Source organism: Trachemys scripta, chromosome 5, assembly GCF_013100865.1.
Source record: "Trachemys scripta elegans isolate TJP31775 chromosome 5, CAS_Tse_1.0, whole genome shotgun sequence".
Classification (NCBI taxonomy): domain Eukaryota; kingdom Metazoa; phylum Chordata; order Testudines; family Emydidae; genus Trachemys; species Trachemys scripta.
In genome coordinates, this window is record NC_048302.1 from 27,692,257 (window position 1) to 27,711,479 (window position 19,223).

Here is a 19,223-nt window from a genome sequence, read left to right on the forward strand (position 1 = left end):
TGTAGCTAATAAATGAGCCAGTCAATTTGTTTTGCCATAAGATCACTAATACTTTCCACACAGTTATCCCTGATCCTCAGATATGTGTAGCTGCTTTACACTGTGTCACTGGTGCAAAGTCCACCTAAAAGTGGTGTAACCAGCCATCTTAGGGGGGATGCCTATTTGGTGTAATGAGCCAGGTAATGATACCATCCTCCTCACTTGGATCAGCCTAGGTAACCTCCTGCCTTGTGATCCCCAGCTGCAGTATTGGCCTCTTGGGTCTATTGGCGGCTGGTATACATTAGAATAACCCCCACGCTGCTCTAAATTAGGTCAGGATACTGGCCCAGTGCACTGCTGAGCCAAGAATAGGAGGAACACAAAGGTTTCTTAAAGGCCTTTCCCCATCCTTCTGAGTTTAGTCACATCTAAGGCTGAATGTCCACTTTTCCTTATTTTGGTAAAATTATCTTGTTGGTCTTATGTCAGATTACTTCTCCTTTGTGGTCTTTCAAAAATAAACTAACCTTAATGAGACTGAGTTTATATTTATTTTGTTTAAATCCTTTGATTTACTGCCATTACAAGGACATGGTTAATAATACATAAGCACTACGTGATCTGAATTTTTCTCTTATCTTTCTTCTAAACAGGCTTTCAAGTTTTCTTCTGTGGAGAAGCTTGACAGTACTCTGACCTTCTTACTGAAAAGCAAGGTATCTGCTTATGAATTCAGCGCTTTCCCGAATGAAGTGCACCATCAACAAGCTAGTGAGTACATTCTCATATGCATTTATTTGTACACTACTGTTGTAAAAATTGCCTGTTTTGGATGTATGTATAGTGGCTACTAGTGAAATGCAGAAGCCTACGTTAAGGACACCAATAACCAGGAACATTTTAAAATAGCTTATAAACCACTGTCACATTTTCGACACATACATTATCTAAAAAATTGTGCATGTTGTCTGTGTTTGACCATGGCTGAGAGTTTAATTTCAAGCTATGGGTACTGTATATGTAACACTGCTCTACAGCCAAAATGCTTCTGAAATAAATGTAGTCAAACTTTACTAATTCTGGGTCACTGAGAACGAAAATGATGCTTAAAATTGTTGATTGGCTCTAGTTTTCAAGATATGCTATTGGGTCAGTATATACAACCCTTGACTTGGGAATGGCGGAGGATAAGTGAGTTATAAAGGGAAGGGATCTCAATTTAAACCAGAAATGACTAAAATACATCTTTGACTAAATCTATGAATAAATCTATGACTGGGTTTGGACAATACTTGCTTTTTAGGCAAAACAATGAATGATGCAATCTGAAGCTGGTATTGCATCATACATTATATGAATTGCATCATGTTATTCCTAGAAGTCGTGGATGATGCAATCATAACGAAGCTTACATCACTCTGCTGAACAAATTGCCCTATATCAGCTCTAGAAATCATACAGTGTCGTGCTCTCTTATTTGTCAGTGTTTGATTTTGCAAAGGGACACATTTCTGTTTAGCCAAAGTGAGCGGAGATGCTTCGTACTTCTGTGAACAGTGCAGATAACTTCTGCTATGTTTGTGGTGAAGTGACTTTTGCATCACAAAAGCGCAGTATAACCACTATGGTTAAGAAAGCCTATCACCTTTATTTTGGCTGCAAAATTGGAGATCAGGACAAGAGGTGGGCCCCACACATATGCTGCAACACTTGTGCAACAAATCTTGGCCAGTGGTTGAACAGGAAAAGGAAATCTATGCCTTTTGCAGTGCCAATGATTTGGAGAGAGCCAACATATCATACCAGCAATTGTTACTTCTGCATGTGCCTCCAGTTGGGAAAGGTGTGTCAAAGAAAAAAAAGTGGACTGTGCATTATCCAAACATTCCGTCATCTATACGCCCAGTACCCCATGGAGAAGGACTGCCGGTTCCTGATGCACCAGAATCATTCTCACTTGAGTCAGACGAGGAAGAGGAAGAGGATGAAACTTCTGGTCCTGAACCATCAATGTCACAGGACCCACATTTTCTCCCATCCTCCTCCTCTGAACCACACCTCATAACACAAGGTGAACTGAATGACCTTGTCAGGGATTTGGAACTACCCAAGAGTAAAGCAGAGCTGTTGGGCTCCAGACTACAGTAGTGGAATCTCCTGGCAGGTGATGTTAGGGTTTCCATGTTCCATGACCGTCAAAAGGATCTTGTCCCATTCTTCTTCATGGAAGGTGATCTTGTAGCCGGCAACAACATCGATGGTGTGATGGCAGCGCTCAACATCGTTCACGATCAAGATGAGTGGAGACTGTTCATTGATTCATCGAAGACGAGTCTTAAAGCTGTTTTACTGCATAATGGCAATGTTTTGCCATCAATTCCAGTTGGTCATGCAGTCCATATGAAGGAAACCTATGACAACATGAAACAACTTTTGAGGTGCATAAACTATGACCAACATCAGTGGCAGCTTTGTGGCGATTTGAAGGTTGTTGCTCTCTTGCTTGGTCTGCAGACTGGATACACAAAGTACTGTTGTTTTCTCTGCGAATGGGATAGTCGTGCAAGAGATTCCCACTACATCAAGAAAGATTGGGCACTCCGACAGTCATTGGAGCCTGGGAGGAAAATTGTTCAGCATCCACCACTTGTTGAATCGAGGAAGATTTTGTTACCACCCTTACACATCAAGCTGGGTCTGATGAAGAACTTTGTCAAGGCCATTGACAAAACACAAGCAGTTTTCAAATACCTCCGTGGAAAATTTCCAAGGTTAAGTGAAGCTAAGATAAAGGAAGGTGTCTTTGTTGGTCCTCAGATTCTTGAACTTCTTCGAGATGATGCATTTGACCATGCACTGCGTGGCAAGGAAAAGACGGCATGGAAAGCCTTCCAGTTAGTGGCAATAAATTTTCTCGGAAACAACAAGGCAGACAACTACAGGTTGTTGGTGGAAAACCTCCTCAAGGCATACAAAAGCCTTGGTTGCAACATGTCACTAAAGATACATTTTTTGCACTTTCATCTAGATTTTTTTCCACCGAACTGCAAAGCAGTGAGCGAGGAGCACGGCGAGCGATTTCACCAGGACATTGCAACAATGGAGAAACGCTATCAGGGCAAATGGAGCCCATCAATGCTTGCAGACTATTGCTGGACAGTGACAAGAGATGCTCCATTTAATGAATACAAGAGACAAGCCAAGAAGTGCCGAGTAGACACTGAATAGGACTAAACTATGTACATAATAGTTTTTTGCCTTTTGTTTCATAATAAATTTTATTTATATAACCCTTTTGCTGATTTTTAAAGCGTTACATAAACAGGACTGGTGAAATATTATCATGTAAAGCAACCATAAACACATGAAAAGACCTAGGTTTACAATTTATGATTAAAACTCTACTATCTACACAATATACATAGACATAAAATGTAAAAACTTAAATATCTTAGAAACAGTAGCCAAGTAGTTGTTTTAATTGTCATATTTGAATTCAGCACATCAAAATACATAATAAATAGCAAAAAGAACAGGAGTACTTGTGGCACCTTAGAGACTAACAAATTTATTAGAGCATAAGCTTTCGTGGTCTACAGCCCACTTCTTCGGATGCATACAGAATGGAATAAATATTGAGGAGATATATATACACACATACAGAGAGCATAAACAGGTGGGAGTTGTCTTACCAACTCTGAGAGGCCAGTTAAGTAAGAGAAAAAAAACTTTTGAAGTAATAATCAAGATAGCCCAGTACAGACAGTTTGATAAGAAGTGTGAGAATACTTACAAGGGGAGATAGATTCAATGTTTGTAATGGCTCAGCCATTCCCAGTCCTTATTCAATCCTTTGTTGATTGTGTCTAGTTTGCATATCAATTCCAGCTCAGCAGTCTCTCGTTCAAGTCTGTTTTTGAAGTTTTTCTGTTGTAATATAGCCACCCGCAGGTCTGTCATTGAATGACCAGACAGGTTAAAGTGTTCTCCCACTGGTTTTTGAGTATTATGATTCCTGATGTCAGATTTGTGTCCATTAATTCTTTTGCGTAGAGACTGTCCGGTTTGGCCAATGTACATGGCAGAGGGGCATTGCTGGCACATGATGGCACATGATGGCATCTACATTGGTAGATGTGCAGGTGAACGACCTCTGATGGTATGGCTGATGTGATTAGGTCCTATGATGATGTCACTTGATTAGATATGTGGGCAGAGTTGGCATCGGGCTTTGTTACAAGGATAGGTTTCTGGGTCAGTGGTTTTGTTCAGTGATATGTGGTTGCTGGTGAGTATTTGCTTTAGGTTGGGGGGGTTGTCTGTAAGCGAGGACAGGTCTGTCTCCCAAGATCTGTGAGAGTAAAGGATCATCTTTCAGGATAGGCTGTAGATCTCTGATGATGCGCTGGAGAGGTTTTAGTTGGGGGCTGAAGGTGACAGCTAGTGGTGTTCTGTTATTTTCTTTGTTGGGCCTGTCTTGTAGGAGGTGACTTCTGGGTACTCGTCTGGCTCTGTCAATCTGTTTTTTTTCACTTCAGCAGGTGGGTATTGTAGTTTTAAGAATGCTTGATAGAGATCTTGTAGGTGCTTGTCTCTATCTGAGGGATTGGAGCAAATGCGGTTATATCTTAGAGCTTGGCTGTAGACAATGGATCGTGTGGTGTGTCCTGGATGGAAGCTGGAGGCATGTAGGTAAGTGTATCGGTCAGTAGGTTTCCGGTATAGGGTGGTATTTATGTGACCATCGCTTATTAGCACAGTAGTGTCCAGGAAATGGACCGCTTGTGTGGATTGATCTAGGCTGAGGTATTGAAATCATGGTAAAAAGAAGAACAGGAGTACTTGTGGCACCTTAGAGACTAACAAATTTATTAGAGCATAAGCTTTCGTGGACTACAGCCCACTTCTTCGGATGCATATAGAATGGAACATATATTGAGGAGATATATATACACACGTACAGAGAGCATAAACAGGTGGGAGTTGTCTTACCAACTCTGAGAGGCCAATTAATTAAGAGAAAAAAAACTTTTGAAGTGATAATCAAGCTAGGCCAGTACAGACAGTTTGATAATAGGTTGCGGCCTGGGGGATTCAAATTGAGATCCTTATTTTGGAAAAAGTCAAATATCTTTAATTTTGGCTTTGTATTTTGCCATTTCTATTTAATTTTATAGTAGCTTCTAGCTGCCACAGGCTCCTCCTAGGCACCCCTTTGTGGTCTCAGGGCAGCCCTGCAAGTGGTCCCTTACCTCAGTTACCCCCTTGGATCCCTTGTAACTTCATGGAATCTTGTCCTCTAGTCCTAAAGAAGTTGCTTAACAAATGTGTAAATATTCCATAACAAAAGTCCCAAAACAGTCCATATCACCCCAGTGCATGTAGTCCTTAAGATCACAGATCCTCTTGGGCATTACCATAATACTTACTTAAGGCTGCGATATTGGCATGGGTATTTTTAGTGAAAGTCAGGATGTGGGACATAAACAATAAATCATGGAAACGTACACAAGCCTGGCATTAGGGGATAGCAAGCAAACATATACACACCAATGAGTTACCATCTAAAACCTAAGAGAGACAGACTTGTAATGATCTGTCTATTCAAAGTATCTTTCAGCACAGATCCAGAAGACAGCCTCTGGCGGTCTCTGGCAAGGCCGGCTCCAGGCACCAGCTTGGCAAGCAAGTGCTTGGGGCGGCCACTCCGGAGAGGGGCGGCAGGTCCAGCTATTCGGCAGCAATTCGGCGGACGCTCAGAGCAAAGGACCTTCCGCCAAATTGGCGCCGCAGATTGTGATCACGGCTTTTATTTATTTTATTTTTTTGGCCAAAACCCTGGAGCCGGCTCTGGTCTCTGGTTTCAGTTTAGAGTCTGTCCCTTTAGAGTTCAAACAGCCAAAAAAGATGAAGTTTCTTCTTGTCAGAGATTTTTTTTCCTTTCCCCCAGAGTTCCAGATGATGGGACTAGTTCACATGCATGTTTCCTCTTCATGGGTGGTGGTGGTGATGAAAAATCAACAGTTTTTTATCCTCTGACGTTCCACAATGGTTTATCTGATGTCTATGGGCAATCTTTTGTTGGGCAGGAGATAACACTTCTTGGGTTTCACACTTAGTCATGCTTCTCTTCTGACTGGAGAGGGGTGTGGTGATGGTTTACAATTGCAGAGCAAACACTAAAAATATTACCTTATACCATGGGGTATGGATTATTATAAGCGAGATTATGAAATGCTTGTATCAGAGTCTAAACAGCAAATATATTCTTATAAGACTAATTTGAGCAAATCTAAGATACAGGTGACCTGGTCTGGTCTCCAGCTATGAGGTTATCAGTTCTTAGTTAATGCCTGCAGCCTTGGCAAGAGCTGGCATTTGGCCTGCCAGTGTCACAGCTTTACAGTAAGGAGTTATAAAATGGTGGTGTGTATTGACTGTGGTAGGCAAGTAAATATATAGCAACAACTCACATATAGCCTTGCACATATCCATTAGAAGTTATTTTTAATCACAAGAAAGCACAGGGGACCAGATTTTCAAAGGCATTTAGGCCCTTAAAGATGTAGATAAGCATCTAGTGGGATTTTTTTAAAGAATCATCCTATTAGGTGTCTATGTGCATCTTTAGGTGTCTAAATATCTTTAAAAAACTGGACCTGGGTTACTCCCTATCCTTATACACTCTGTTTCCTACCCATGATCACTAGCTACCTAGTTAGTACTCTACTAAGCTGGACATCTGCAATAGCTTTCCGCTCTGACCACTGCACTGTTGCTTTTAACTTCCTTCATTGGGGAGTGATAATGGAAAGAATAAAGAGAGAGGCTTTCATCTCTAGGTTACCAAGTCAGGATTTACATTTTTAGTGACCAAAAATTGTTCCCATCCCCTAGATGTCCTAGCCTAAAGTGGACACACAAAAGTAGTTCTTTCTGGCTCTACAGCTAGTAAAGGTTTTAGAGCTATTCCCTATACTTAGCTTCAGTATGACAAATCTGCAAGTTTAAGGATAGTTATTTTCCTTCTAAAGCTTTTGTGTGTTCAAATAATTACAGTACTTTGCTAGCATATACAACATAAAACCTCTTTTGTCCCTCATTTTAATGAGTTAAATACAGTACAGTAGAACAATTCTTTACAGTAGAACATCTCTAATTTGAGCTAATAGGGAACCCATTGCAAATTACTGAATGTTGTGGATCAGCAATTAAGTGAACAATTACTATTTTAAAAAAGTAAGCTAAGAAGCAAAGTACGTTTTATGATGCATTATCCTTATTCACTTATTTTGACAGGTGAAGATTTAGTTTTTTATGATGATATTTCACAGTATAGCATATTTTATAACTATAAAAAATTCTCAGCACAAGAGATCTCACTGTGGCACTCTGTTAAATCTCAGAGAAGGGAGAGTGCAAATTGTGTACATATTAGTGAAGTGCAGATAAGCAAGTGTCTACTGTACAGCATGTGATATACACATATATTTTTATAAAAATCTAGCTAAAATAGCATATGCAATGCAAGATGAAATCTCTAGATCATTTTAGCCAGCCAGTTGTTCTATATTATGACAACACACCATTAATGACATACCGTAAGTGATTGCGGATAGTCCTATTCCCTCTTGCATCAAGAACATTTGATCATTCCAGAAATTCTCATTGTAGCATAATTTCTAGTGGTCTAAACAGAATCTTTCACTTCAAGAGAAGATTATCTTTATTTAAGGGGGAAAAATGCATATTTACTATTCAGATGTGGGTTTTCACCATGTCATTTAAATGAAAGGTGTGCGTAACAGGAGGTACTGAATACTGACTCTAGACATGTGACATGGTATAAGCTTTTGTAACCAACTCAGGAAGTCAAGACAGACCTTTTACTAGCACTCGTATGTGTCACACCTTTACTAAAGGTGGAGCTAAAATTCATGCCCCCAAGAAAATAGTTGGAGTCCCTTATAAACAGAATTTATTTTCCCTTCCTCACTGACTTTTGAACCAGATGCCATGAAAAACTAGGGAAGGTGGAAATATGGAAGAAGCTTACTAGCACCTCCATAGTTCAGATCGCATGGAGATTTGTATATAAAGTGAGAATAAAATCCTCTAAATCACACTTTAACAATTGAATTAAATCGCTTTAACACAATAATGCTTCAAATTTTATGCAGTATATTTTTGTGGGAGATTCAGTAACGATGGCAGAAATGAGCCTTTTCTGAAATTACCCCAGAGAGTCGTAGGGTTTTTTGGGCCCTGTATAGATAAAACACCCATAGTCATTATAAACTGCAAACTTCATATACATGTATATTTTAATAAAATCTCAGATATTAGTAGCACAGTTTTCAAAAGTTACATTAAACACAAACTCCTCTTAGTCATTATAATCCAATGTAGAGCCATAAACAGAGAAGCTGATGGAGCTGCCAGATGTGCCAGCTCCATCTGTTCTCTCATGTAGGCCAGCTTGCCTTCTTGACTCCCCAGCTACATTCTGTGAATTCGGGATGTCATAGGATGGAGAGGAAGTGGGGCTGTGCCCAGGCGTGGGGAAGGATGATGTGATGAGAGTGGGTTCTGCAGGAGGGACAAGGTGAAGGGAAGATGCAGATGAGAGAAGAGCAATATTCCAACAAGTTGCTTATAAATTGTTGGGAAAAAGCTGCATTCTTATGAATTGTAGGAATTTTGTCAGATTGCAGCTCCTCCATGACCCAGTATGTCAAGTTAGCCCCATTCCCACCTCAGCCTCCCACTATGTGCAATCTCTGCTAAGATGAGAAATGTAAATTCCTCATCCAGAGTTTCTGAAAGCTGAAGAATTAAGTTGTATGAGTGCTTTGCACCATGCTGAACTCTGTGTGTTCAAATAATTGCTGCATGTGTGTTCAATTTCTCTCTGCTGATACAAAAGATGTAGGTTTACAAGGTTAACAGTAGTAATTATCTGAAATCAAAATGTTGGGTTCTGGAAAAGGAATACATACTGCCCATTTAGTAAGTGATAACAGCAGGAAAACAGGTACTCTTATGTACATTCTATTTAATGAGTAAAATACATGTGTTGGTTTTGAATTGATAAGCCAAAAATAGGTATAAAGGACATGTTTTGAATTGTAAACATGGGCATATGGCTCACAAGGCTTCCTGGAACTTGATTTTTTTGAAACCTGACAAGCATGGAGCCATGTACAAAAATGTGCATTAAATGTGTGTGCAGTTATCAAAGTTGCCAACACATTTCCTATCTGTGCACACAAATGGCACAGCATACCTGACAAGTGGCACATACAAATACCTCATCAGTGCTATTGTTATCGTCATGTATAAATAAAGCATACGGTTATTGCCCTTGCCCCGGCCTCAAATTTTAGAAACCAGGCCCACACTATCGGAGGGTATGTCTCCACTGCAATCCAAGGTGTGACTGCAGCTTGGATAGATGTATGTGTGCTAGCTTTACCCATGCTAGTTTGGCTAAAAGTAACTGAGCAGATGCGTCACCACAGGCTTTAGCATGGGTTGCACAAGAAGGCTGGGAACCCTGTGTACCTACTCGCATTGCTAGCCCATGCTGAAACCTGTGCCCCACATTGTTATCTATATTAACATGGGTATGTCTGTCTGGGCTTTAATCTCATCTCAAAGGAGATATAGTTTTAGTTGATCATCATATAGCGCCATCACTGGCTATAAGAGAGATGAGCTCAGCGACGCACCAGTGTAGGGTTTTTTCACTTTGACGAGCTTGTTCATGTTTTGACAGGAAACTATATTACTTATTTTCATTGTTTATTATTATTTATAGTCAGATATATCTATTATGTTACATTACACTACACGCATGTGCACACAAAATACATAGGAACATGTGGGTTTTTGTTCATTCTGAAATCTGGAGAGGGAAGCTTTTAAAATATTCATAACAATCTTGCTGAAATGCAGAACCACAACCACAAGTTGTAGTTCTTATTCTTTCTGCTTCCATTTCCCCATCTTGTAGGTACACATTTTTAAACACTGCTGATGCCATTTGGATTAATTTCTCTTATCTAGAACATAAACAAACAGCACCTTGCCAAAGCATTTTGTTTTAAACTCCTGATCTGTACTGCTATCTGGTTTTGCTGGAATTTAAATTTGGGTGGAGTTCAAATTAAGATGCTTTTTAACTTTCATTTTAGTTCTGATAACTCTAATCTTGTGTAATGTTAAGAAATGGTTTGTTCATCAAGTGTGATCATTTAAATCTGCACTGACTTCCTGACAGGTTTTGACATTACAGATTTTTAATTTTAAGTAACTGCATTTCATCAAGATACGTGTATTATTGGGAATTAACACTGGTTAGATTATTTTTCCCTAACTACCTTCCAAGTTAATGACAACAGTCTAATAAAATGTGTAACAAATTGTTCCAGTGCCTCTCTTTTCAACGCACTGAATAATATTTTGGTGCATTAAAATAGAATCCCAGTTTGGGAAGGAGATGATGGACAGATGAATCTGAGGAACTGCTACAGACATTGGATTTTAGAAATTTTGCTTTGCTGGAACTGGAGTGCGTGAATGGAAGGGGAAGAAACAATACCTTTACTTATCCTGGACTACTGCATTCTGTTGACAGGCTATAGAGTCAGAGAAACTGCAAATACATATTGTGGATGAAATCCTGGCCTCTTCTGGATCAAGATTTCACCTCAGGGGCTAGATTCACAAGCGGGACTGAGCCACCTAGCTGCCCCTTTAGATTTCTAAGTCCAACTTTTAGGTGCCACTGGCATTCACAAACCCCCACTCAGCTGCTGCCTGACCCTGTAGGTGGCTAAAGTCCCATGGTGCCAAGTTCTGCCAGTAAAGTCCCAATGGCACCTACATTTCTTCTAGTAGGCATGTGCAAATCTATGTCCTAAATGTGTTTAACTGCTTAGCACCTAAGCCCCAGTGAGGTCCTCAAACCTACTCATTCCCCTGCTTATGTCACCTTTGGGGCTCAATCCAGTGGGTGTGCTCTCAGCATGCTTAGCCTGTGGGGAGTTGCTGGTGCTGCCCCTGGGAAAACTAGGTTAATATCTCCACTCTGCCTGGTTTGGAGTAGGGACTGGAACCCATGTTTCCCACCTCCCAAGAGAGTGCCTTAACCACTGAGCTATAAGGAAGGGGGGCTATCCATCTCTCCTGTTGAAGTTGTTCCACATTGTATAAATAATTCAATATTCATGAAGCCAGAGAGAGAGAGTGAGAATGACCCTGTACCCGAGTGGTCAGGACACTCACCTGGGAGACCTGGGTTCAAATCTCTGCTCTAAATTAGGTAGAGCAGGGATTTGACCCTGACTCTCCAAATCCCAGCTGCGTACTCTGAACACTGGGCTAGTGGGTGTGATGGGGGCATCAGCAGCAGCAGCACCTCCTCCTCCTTGTTTTGTTTTTTGCAAGGAAGGGCTGATCAGCCTTAGGTGCCTAACTCCAGGAGAGGGTTCATGGCTGTGAATCCCAAGCAGACAGAGGACCTCCTTGTGACTCAGAGTTAGGCTCTAACTCCCTTCTGAGGGACTGGGCTTAAGTCAACCCTCTCCTTGTCATTTCCTACTGGGTGGTTCAGGTGGCTCCCTGCTCATCAAGCTGACTTCTGTGAATCCCTTTTTTAGGCACCCAATTCTCTGCAGGCATTGGCTAGGGAGCCTGGGCACCTAACTTGAGGTTGTGAATTCCACTGTGCAGCAAGGCTGCTGAAAGTTAGGTGTTGCAACACTGAATAATGTAAGGCAAGTCCCCCTGTGAAACTAGTCCCTGCATTCCTTCAGCATCCAAAACATCCCTTGAATTCAATGCCATTGTGCAGCAAATGTAAGAATGAGCCCCAGCCCCGAACAGCAGTGAAGGCATGACAGCATGGGCCTCAGTGCAGTCTAGCAATGTGAGACATACCTAGTATTAGGAGAGGCTTGTACACCCATGTGGAAGTCCATATTGCCCCTGCTATTTTTAGTGTGCTAGCTAAAATAAAGCTAGTGCAGGTAGGCAATCACATCTTCAATTGCAGTGTAACTATAACCTATATGTCATTAGTATAAAAGAATCGTAAATGAATTTGCAGCATCAGTAACATGACTGATATACAGAATACACTATACTGAACCTTCAAAAGACAGACTAGCCTGATTTACTATTGGTACCTTACAATCTCTCTCTTTATTCTGCCTTGTCTATCAGTATTTTTAAATAACAAGACTCTAATAATCAAAGGGAATTAATGCCTTTACCACTGATAATCAGACACTTCACAGCACTTTAAAGGCATTATTTCATCATTAATGTAAAACAATCAATAATCATTCAATTCCAAGTTGAATGAGATAGATGGGTTATTCATCCTTGTTTTGGACTGTAAAAATTATTATGGTTTCTTTGTTAATGTTATGTTAATTGTTACAGATTTCATACATTAATATTAAACAAGAAACCCCTGGAGAATGCCACCTTGTGATATCACTAGCAAGCGGAATATATGTAATAATGATATGTACTATCAACTTTAATTTTTTACAATTTTTAACTTTTAAGGCCAGATACAGTCTCACCGGTACAAGCTGGCTGCTTAAATTGACTGGGGTAGCACAAAGTTTCTGGATCATATTCTGGTCAATCTGTCCTTTAATTTAACATACAGCATAAGAATTTAATACCAGTATAAAGGTTGGATCCAATCCAATGACCACTGGGAACTAAGTGACACTTTTTATATAGTTTCCTTCACACACTGTCTCATTCCAACTAATAGAATTGTAGCAGGGAAAGTAGTTGGATAGAAATAGTAACGATTGGTTGTGTGACAAATGTCCCTCTTTTCTCACATCAGGACTCAGTGTTTCTCCCCCTGGCATTGAGGGGGACCTGGGGTAAATCAGTCCTACTCTGCAGATTTAATACTTCACATTGACTTATTTACAGGGTAGGGCTAAAGGTTGGCTCAAGGGCTTCTTTAAACAAAAAATAAATAAATTTTTAAACTCCTCCTGGAGCACTGCCTCTTCTTCTGCTGGCTCCACCCTCTTTAAACTACTCTTGGCCCAGCTATTCTGGGAATCAAAGTCTCCCCCCAAAACAGAAATAAACACAAGATTTCCCCTTGTGGGGTAAAACAGCTCTTGACCTAGCAGAAACATTTTTCCCTCACTGCACACAACCTTTCTGCAGCTTACTTCTCATTCCTCCTCTCCTTTCTCCCTCACTGGAAGAAGTTTTTAAAGATCACAGGCTGCCCTTAATTAGACTCAGGTGCCCCTAATTAACCTGAGATAACCTTTCAGTTAATAGAAGAAAGGGCTTTAACCAATCTAAGACGGACATACCTGCCTTCAACCACTCCTCCAGGTCCACTGGCTCCTTGGATGCTTGTGAGGAGCAGTGGGAGCTGTCCGGGGATCTCTGCTCAGTGTCCCCTTCTGGTTCCCTAGTTTTGGCCCTTTAACCCCCACGCCTGTTCCCGTTATTGCCTTTGTTGTCCCCCAAACTTGGTTGAGTTCTGGGTTCAGTAGCTCCTCCCTAGGCTGGGGGAGGGACTTTTAGCAGTGAACGAGCTAGCGCCCGCCCACGTCCCAGCGCTCAAAAGGACCACACCTCCAGGTCCGCTGGCTCCTTGGATGCTTTTGAGGAGCAGTGGGCGCTGTCCGGGGTTCTCTGCTCAGTGTCCCCATCATGTTCCCTAGTTTTGGCCCTTTGACCCCCACACCTGTTCCTGTTTTTTTTCTTCCTTGTCCCCTGACTTTAGTTGAGTTCTGGGCTCAGTAGCTCCTCCCCAGGCTGGGGGAGGGGCCTTTAGCCATGGGCCGGCTTATGCCTGCCCACTTCCCTGGAATTTCAATAGGACTACACCTCCAGAACTGTCAGGTCTGACTTTTTGTCACAGTTGAGTTACCTATAATGTCACAATGGCTCCATTCAAGAGTGACATGAGCTAATAAACTGACCCCAACTGTCCATAATCATAACTACATGAAAAATTTGAAGATGCTGTATTATTCCATAATTAAGATTGTTCAGGCTAAAAATAAAAATCCAACAACTATATAAGTTAAAATTCTTTAAAATATCAATTTTAAAAATTTTCACTAATAAACCTATTTATTTGTAAATTCTCAGAAATTATTTTATTACTCATCCTTTCTAATTATGAGGATGTTCTATATTCTTTGTTCCTGACAAAGAGATTGAAGTACTGCTTTAAGTGGAAAATTCAATCTTAACTTAGGAGTCTCAACCAGTGCCTCCATAAAATACTAAACTGTCACAGTTTGCATACATTATAGCATTTTGTTACGCGTATGTAGACAGTACTGTGACAAATGTGACAAAAACATCTAAGTTCAGGTGCTGAGATTCCCTCACTTCCCTTTGTGGCACCCTTTATGATGCATTTTGTCACTTCCTCCCATCTCAAGCAATGTGTGTGAGTGGAATTTATAAGATGATAGAATTAGGACTCATTTTGCATTCATGGCCAATTATATCTGGTTTAATTTAAAGGCATGGAGTTTTTCCTTAGATAATGTCATTAACATGTTGTAAAAGTTTTTTTGCATAGAATATTTGACCTCTTTAAGTATGCTTGCAAAATATAGGCTGGAAAATATATATTTTTTGTTATCATATCCTCTCTAAAATTATCCTTTAACCTTTTTCAACTTTTATGTTACTGCTAGACACCTCTAAAGGCAGAAAGTTTAATATAGGCAACTCAGGGAAGAAATCTTTTTTGAGATGCTTTTGAAATACCAGCTATTTTTTAGACATTTTACTTGTAAAAGAATCCCACGTAATGTGCAGAATTAGACCTAGCTTTGATGTTTTTGGTCTAGTTTTCAAATTCCTTGCATATATTATACTGCTGGTGTGACATCTCCTCATAGTGTGTGTTTTCTCCAGAGATTTTTTCTGCTGTGTGGGGAAATATAGAGAAATAACTAACTACATTATGGATTATGTTCACTTTTCTAAGGGAAAAACATTTATAGTTATTCTAATATAGAATCTAGACTATGGAGTTTAAATAAGAAGGCTGAGAATGGCAGAGTAAACATATACAGCAGCTATTTCTCACAAAGAAGCTTTAGATATTTTTGTTGCTGGAGCTATTATTTTAAAATTACAATTATTGTAATTTTTAATAGACTTTTACTAAGAAGAATCAAAGAAATGTAAAATTCAAAAAACCCACAGCTACTGTGTGGATATACACAGGAAAACAAATATTTTCTTAACAGAGGCCCAAATTTTTGAAGCTGTGTGCCTATAAATAGATGCAAGGCTCCTGAATCTATTTAAATATATATATTTAAGTGACTTGTTTTTTCAAAGGTGCTGAGCACTTAAAACCCCATTGTCTTCCGATAGATGTGTGGGTGCTCCATACATGTGGAATTCAGGCCTTTTATATTTAGGTGCTCAATCTTAGGTGTTAGCACTGAAGTTTTTTGCCAGAGGTCTCTTTCTGTTTCTCTTTCTCTCTCTCTCTCACACACACACACAGACTTGCTTACTTATGGTGGTTAAAAACATCAACATTATAGTCCACAGTACAAACAGTGGTAACAGCTAGTTTTCCTCTCAGTATGGTATAGTACAAATATTTCTGGGTTTCTCTGCTCTTGCTTCCTTGTCCAAAAGGCAATCAAGTATTTAAGTAACTACCATAAGTGTCCTTTCTGGGATCAGTAATTATTTTTTTCTATTGCAAGAACTTCCTATGTCTTTGCAATCCATCTTTCTAATGATGGTGAGCTGAGATTTTGCCATTCTACCACTACCATTGTATAATTGTTAATAATAAGTTCTGAAATAGTCGATTAATTCCAGTGTACCTACCTCACTTATTCCTCAAAAGAGAAATATAAGAGACAATACAAATTAACGTCCCACTATTTAAGAACAATGGCTAAAAATCTGTTTCCCAAATGTAGAGTTATTTTAAAAACAAAAAAGTGGGCCTGATTTTCAGTAAGTTGATAGGCACGCATTTGCAGATACAATTTAGCTATATGAACATGCAAAACGGGTATTATATTACAGAATGTGTTACCTAGGGAGGTGGTGGAATCTCCTTCCTTGGAGGTTTTTAAGGCCTGGCTTGACAAAGCCCTGTCTGGGATGATTTAGTTGGGAATTGGTCCTGCTTTGAGCAGGGGGTTGGACTAGATGACCTCCTGAAGTCCCTTCCAACCCTGATATTCTATGATTCTATGATTCTATATATCCCTCTAGAAATGTCATGTTCAGGACAACTATGGAGATTAAAAATGGCTTTAGAGAATTTTAGTAATAAATACTTATGGGAAGGTATGTCTATACTGTAGAATTTTCTTTCCCTGGGGCGGTGTCTAGCTCTCATTATTTATCAGTAGAAATAATCCAAGTGTTTTTTGAAATTCCATCTGTCAGAGAAAATGGGACTTCTCGGTTATGTTAAAGGAAGGTTAAGAGGCACCATTACTGAAATGTACAACGACTACTTGAATTATAAACTTTTAGTTATAAGAATTTGCTCTCTGAGGACCAATTCTGCAAGGACAGCTTTCATAACACTACATATTATTGAACCTTGGAAGTTTGGTAAAGGAGGGTGATATGTTTTATCTATAAACCAGGGACTTTTATAAAAAAAAACTTTTCTTATTTCCATATACAGATTCCTATTGGGAAGAGCTTCCTACACTTCTCCACTGTGCAGCTAAATTTGGATTAAAGAACCTTGCTACTCTTCTACTCCAATGTCCTGAGACAAGTCAGGCTTGCAGAATAGCCAACAAACATGGAGAGAAACCAGCACATATTGCTGGAAAGCACGGGCACAACGAACTCCAAAAAATCATCCAAGAATTGTCAGTAAGTTTGTATGCTTTTCCACAATGTACATAGAATATGTAAAACCAGCTGCCTACCAGTACTGTTACAGGATAGAATCTTCTTTGAAAGAGGTACTGATATTTGTCAACCCCTAATACTGTTGTCCTTCTCTTTAAAAACATTATGTGCTGGATTCCACCTGCCCCAGCATGGATGCATGACAGGTGGGGCAGGATACAAGAACCTTTCCCACTTTGTGCACTGATATAATGGGCAGCCAGAATGTCAGTGCTTTCAAACCCTAAGTGTAGTGGTATTGGAGGTGGAGGTAAGATAGCACAGTGAGAAGTTGTCTACATGGTGTGTCTAGGTCTGTGCTGCCTGCAGAGCAACAAGCAATCAGAGCCTTGGGACCTTGTGCTACTTTTCTAAAGAGAAAGTAAGGAGATGTAAAAACTGCTTCCAAATTCTCCCCCCAGTGTCTTGAGACACATTCTGTCTGTCTTAACATTCCACAAGGAGAGATTCCTTTGGACACCTCTCTACTCTCACCTTGAGTATAGACCTGACTATAAAAGCCATTCCAGAGCCATAAACAAACAAATAGGGCCTGATTCTATTTCCCATACCCATGCTAAGCAGCTCTTTATTCTACATGCTGTGCAATGGCACTTCTTGTCAATAAGGCACTACTCCACATGAGCAAAAATGATAGAGTATAGCTGTGATGGGGTATACAAACTCCACGCTGGCCAAGAAATGGTTAATGAGAGGCTGTGGGTATGTCCATATGTGCTGTACTCATACTTCTGACTGCAGTGTAGGCATACCCTAAAAGACTAAGCAGACTAAGAGTAGGCATAGGGATATGATACATAACCAGGTAAATATTGTGAAGAATTGGCTCAGCTTTGTGAATTGCATGGCTTTTTGTTGTTGTTGATGCTTGTTCTGTTGGGGGTAGATTTTGAGTGACAAATGGCAAAATTGGGAATGCTGGTGAGAAAGGAGATAAGAAAAGGAAGGAGGGACATGCAGGGCTTATCATCTGTCTAGCCGTGATGATCAGGCAGGGTTTTATAGGCGTTACAGTAGATGCAAGTCTTAAAGAGGGATTTGAAGGAGGATCAGGTAGTGGCCCTGTGGATAACACCTGAGAGTTTTTTGCATGCATAAGGAACAGCATGGGAAAAAGCATGAAGGTAGTTAAGGGAGAAGCTGACTGGTGGGTAATAAAGACTGAGAACACTGATGAAATGAAAGCATGGCTGAGGTCATGATAAGTTACTAGTCTCATTTTCAAAAGTGACTAGGCACTTAGCAACCTAAGTCCTATTCAATTTCAATCTGGTCCTAGGTGCCGAAGTCCCTTCTGAAAATGAGATTTAAGCTTCTTAGTCAGTTACACATAGCAACAGTGAGTGGCGCAATGGCTAAGTACCTTTACAAATCTGGGCCCAGCTCCTTAATTGGTGTACACTGGAACAGCTCCCTTGACATCAATGGAGCTGCATCCATTTACATCAGCTGTGGATAATTTTAAATTCTGCAGCTGTGACTAGCAGTTTTAACCGTTCTCTAACAGGGCCTCTCTTGAGATTAGGTGAAAAGTAGAATTTGACAATTCATAATATTCTGTCGGACCCTCGTTTTGGGACTTTCTAATTTTGTACTAGTCTATTCTGGATCACATTTTTGTTCTCATTTACCTCCTGTCATGCTGTCTGGGGTGGCTTATGACTGTGAGTGCCTGCATCAGGGCAGACTATCAAAAACAGGGCAGACAGCCCAAACTGGTAGTGGGTTCTGTAATTAGATTTCACCAAGCCAGTAACGCATATGAACTCCTGGATCACTAGAACAGTCCTACCATGGAGTCACAGACAGTCCTCTTAGCCTCTCCAGTCTATCTTGCCAGCCAAGCAAACTGGACTTAGTGATAAATGGTCTCTTACACCAAAAAATCACATAATATTCAAAAAGAACGAGGAGTACTTGTGGCACCTTAGAGACTAACACATTTATTTGGGCATAAGCCTTCGTGGGCTAAAACCCACTTCATTGATGAAGTGGGTTTTAGCCCACGAAAGCTTATGCCCAAATACATTTGTTAGTCTTTAAGGTGCCACAAGTACTCTTTGATACAGACTAACGCGGCTACCACTCTGAAACCTGACTCAATATTCAGATTGCTTCTAGTCCCAAGAGATCAGCCACTTACTCCAGATCAACTGGTACCCTAGATCTTACACCAAAGATAGGGTTACCATGCGTCCGGATTTTCCCGGACATGTCCGGCTTTTTGGGCTCCAAATCCCCGTCCGGGGGGAAATCCCAAAAAGCCGGACATGTCCGGGAAAATCGGACATGCGGTGCCGGCC

At 40.4% G+C, this 19,223-nt stretch overlaps 1 protein-coding gene across 1 annotated transcript in view; it reads left to right on the forward strand.

Moving 5' to 3' along the window:
- Positions 1-19,223, forward strand: part of LOC117877850 (B-cell scaffold protein with ankyrin repeats-like) — a 114,925-nt gene that overhangs the window by 91,346 nt on the left and 4,356 nt on the right. Inside the window, exons 7-8 of the mRNA XM_034771417.1 lie at positions 639-756; positions 16,685-16,881. Of these exons, the coding sequence (XP_034627308.1) occupies positions 639-756; positions 16,685-16,881 (315 nt within the window). The remainder of the gene's footprint in view (positions 1-638; positions 757-16,684; positions 16,882-19,223) is intronic.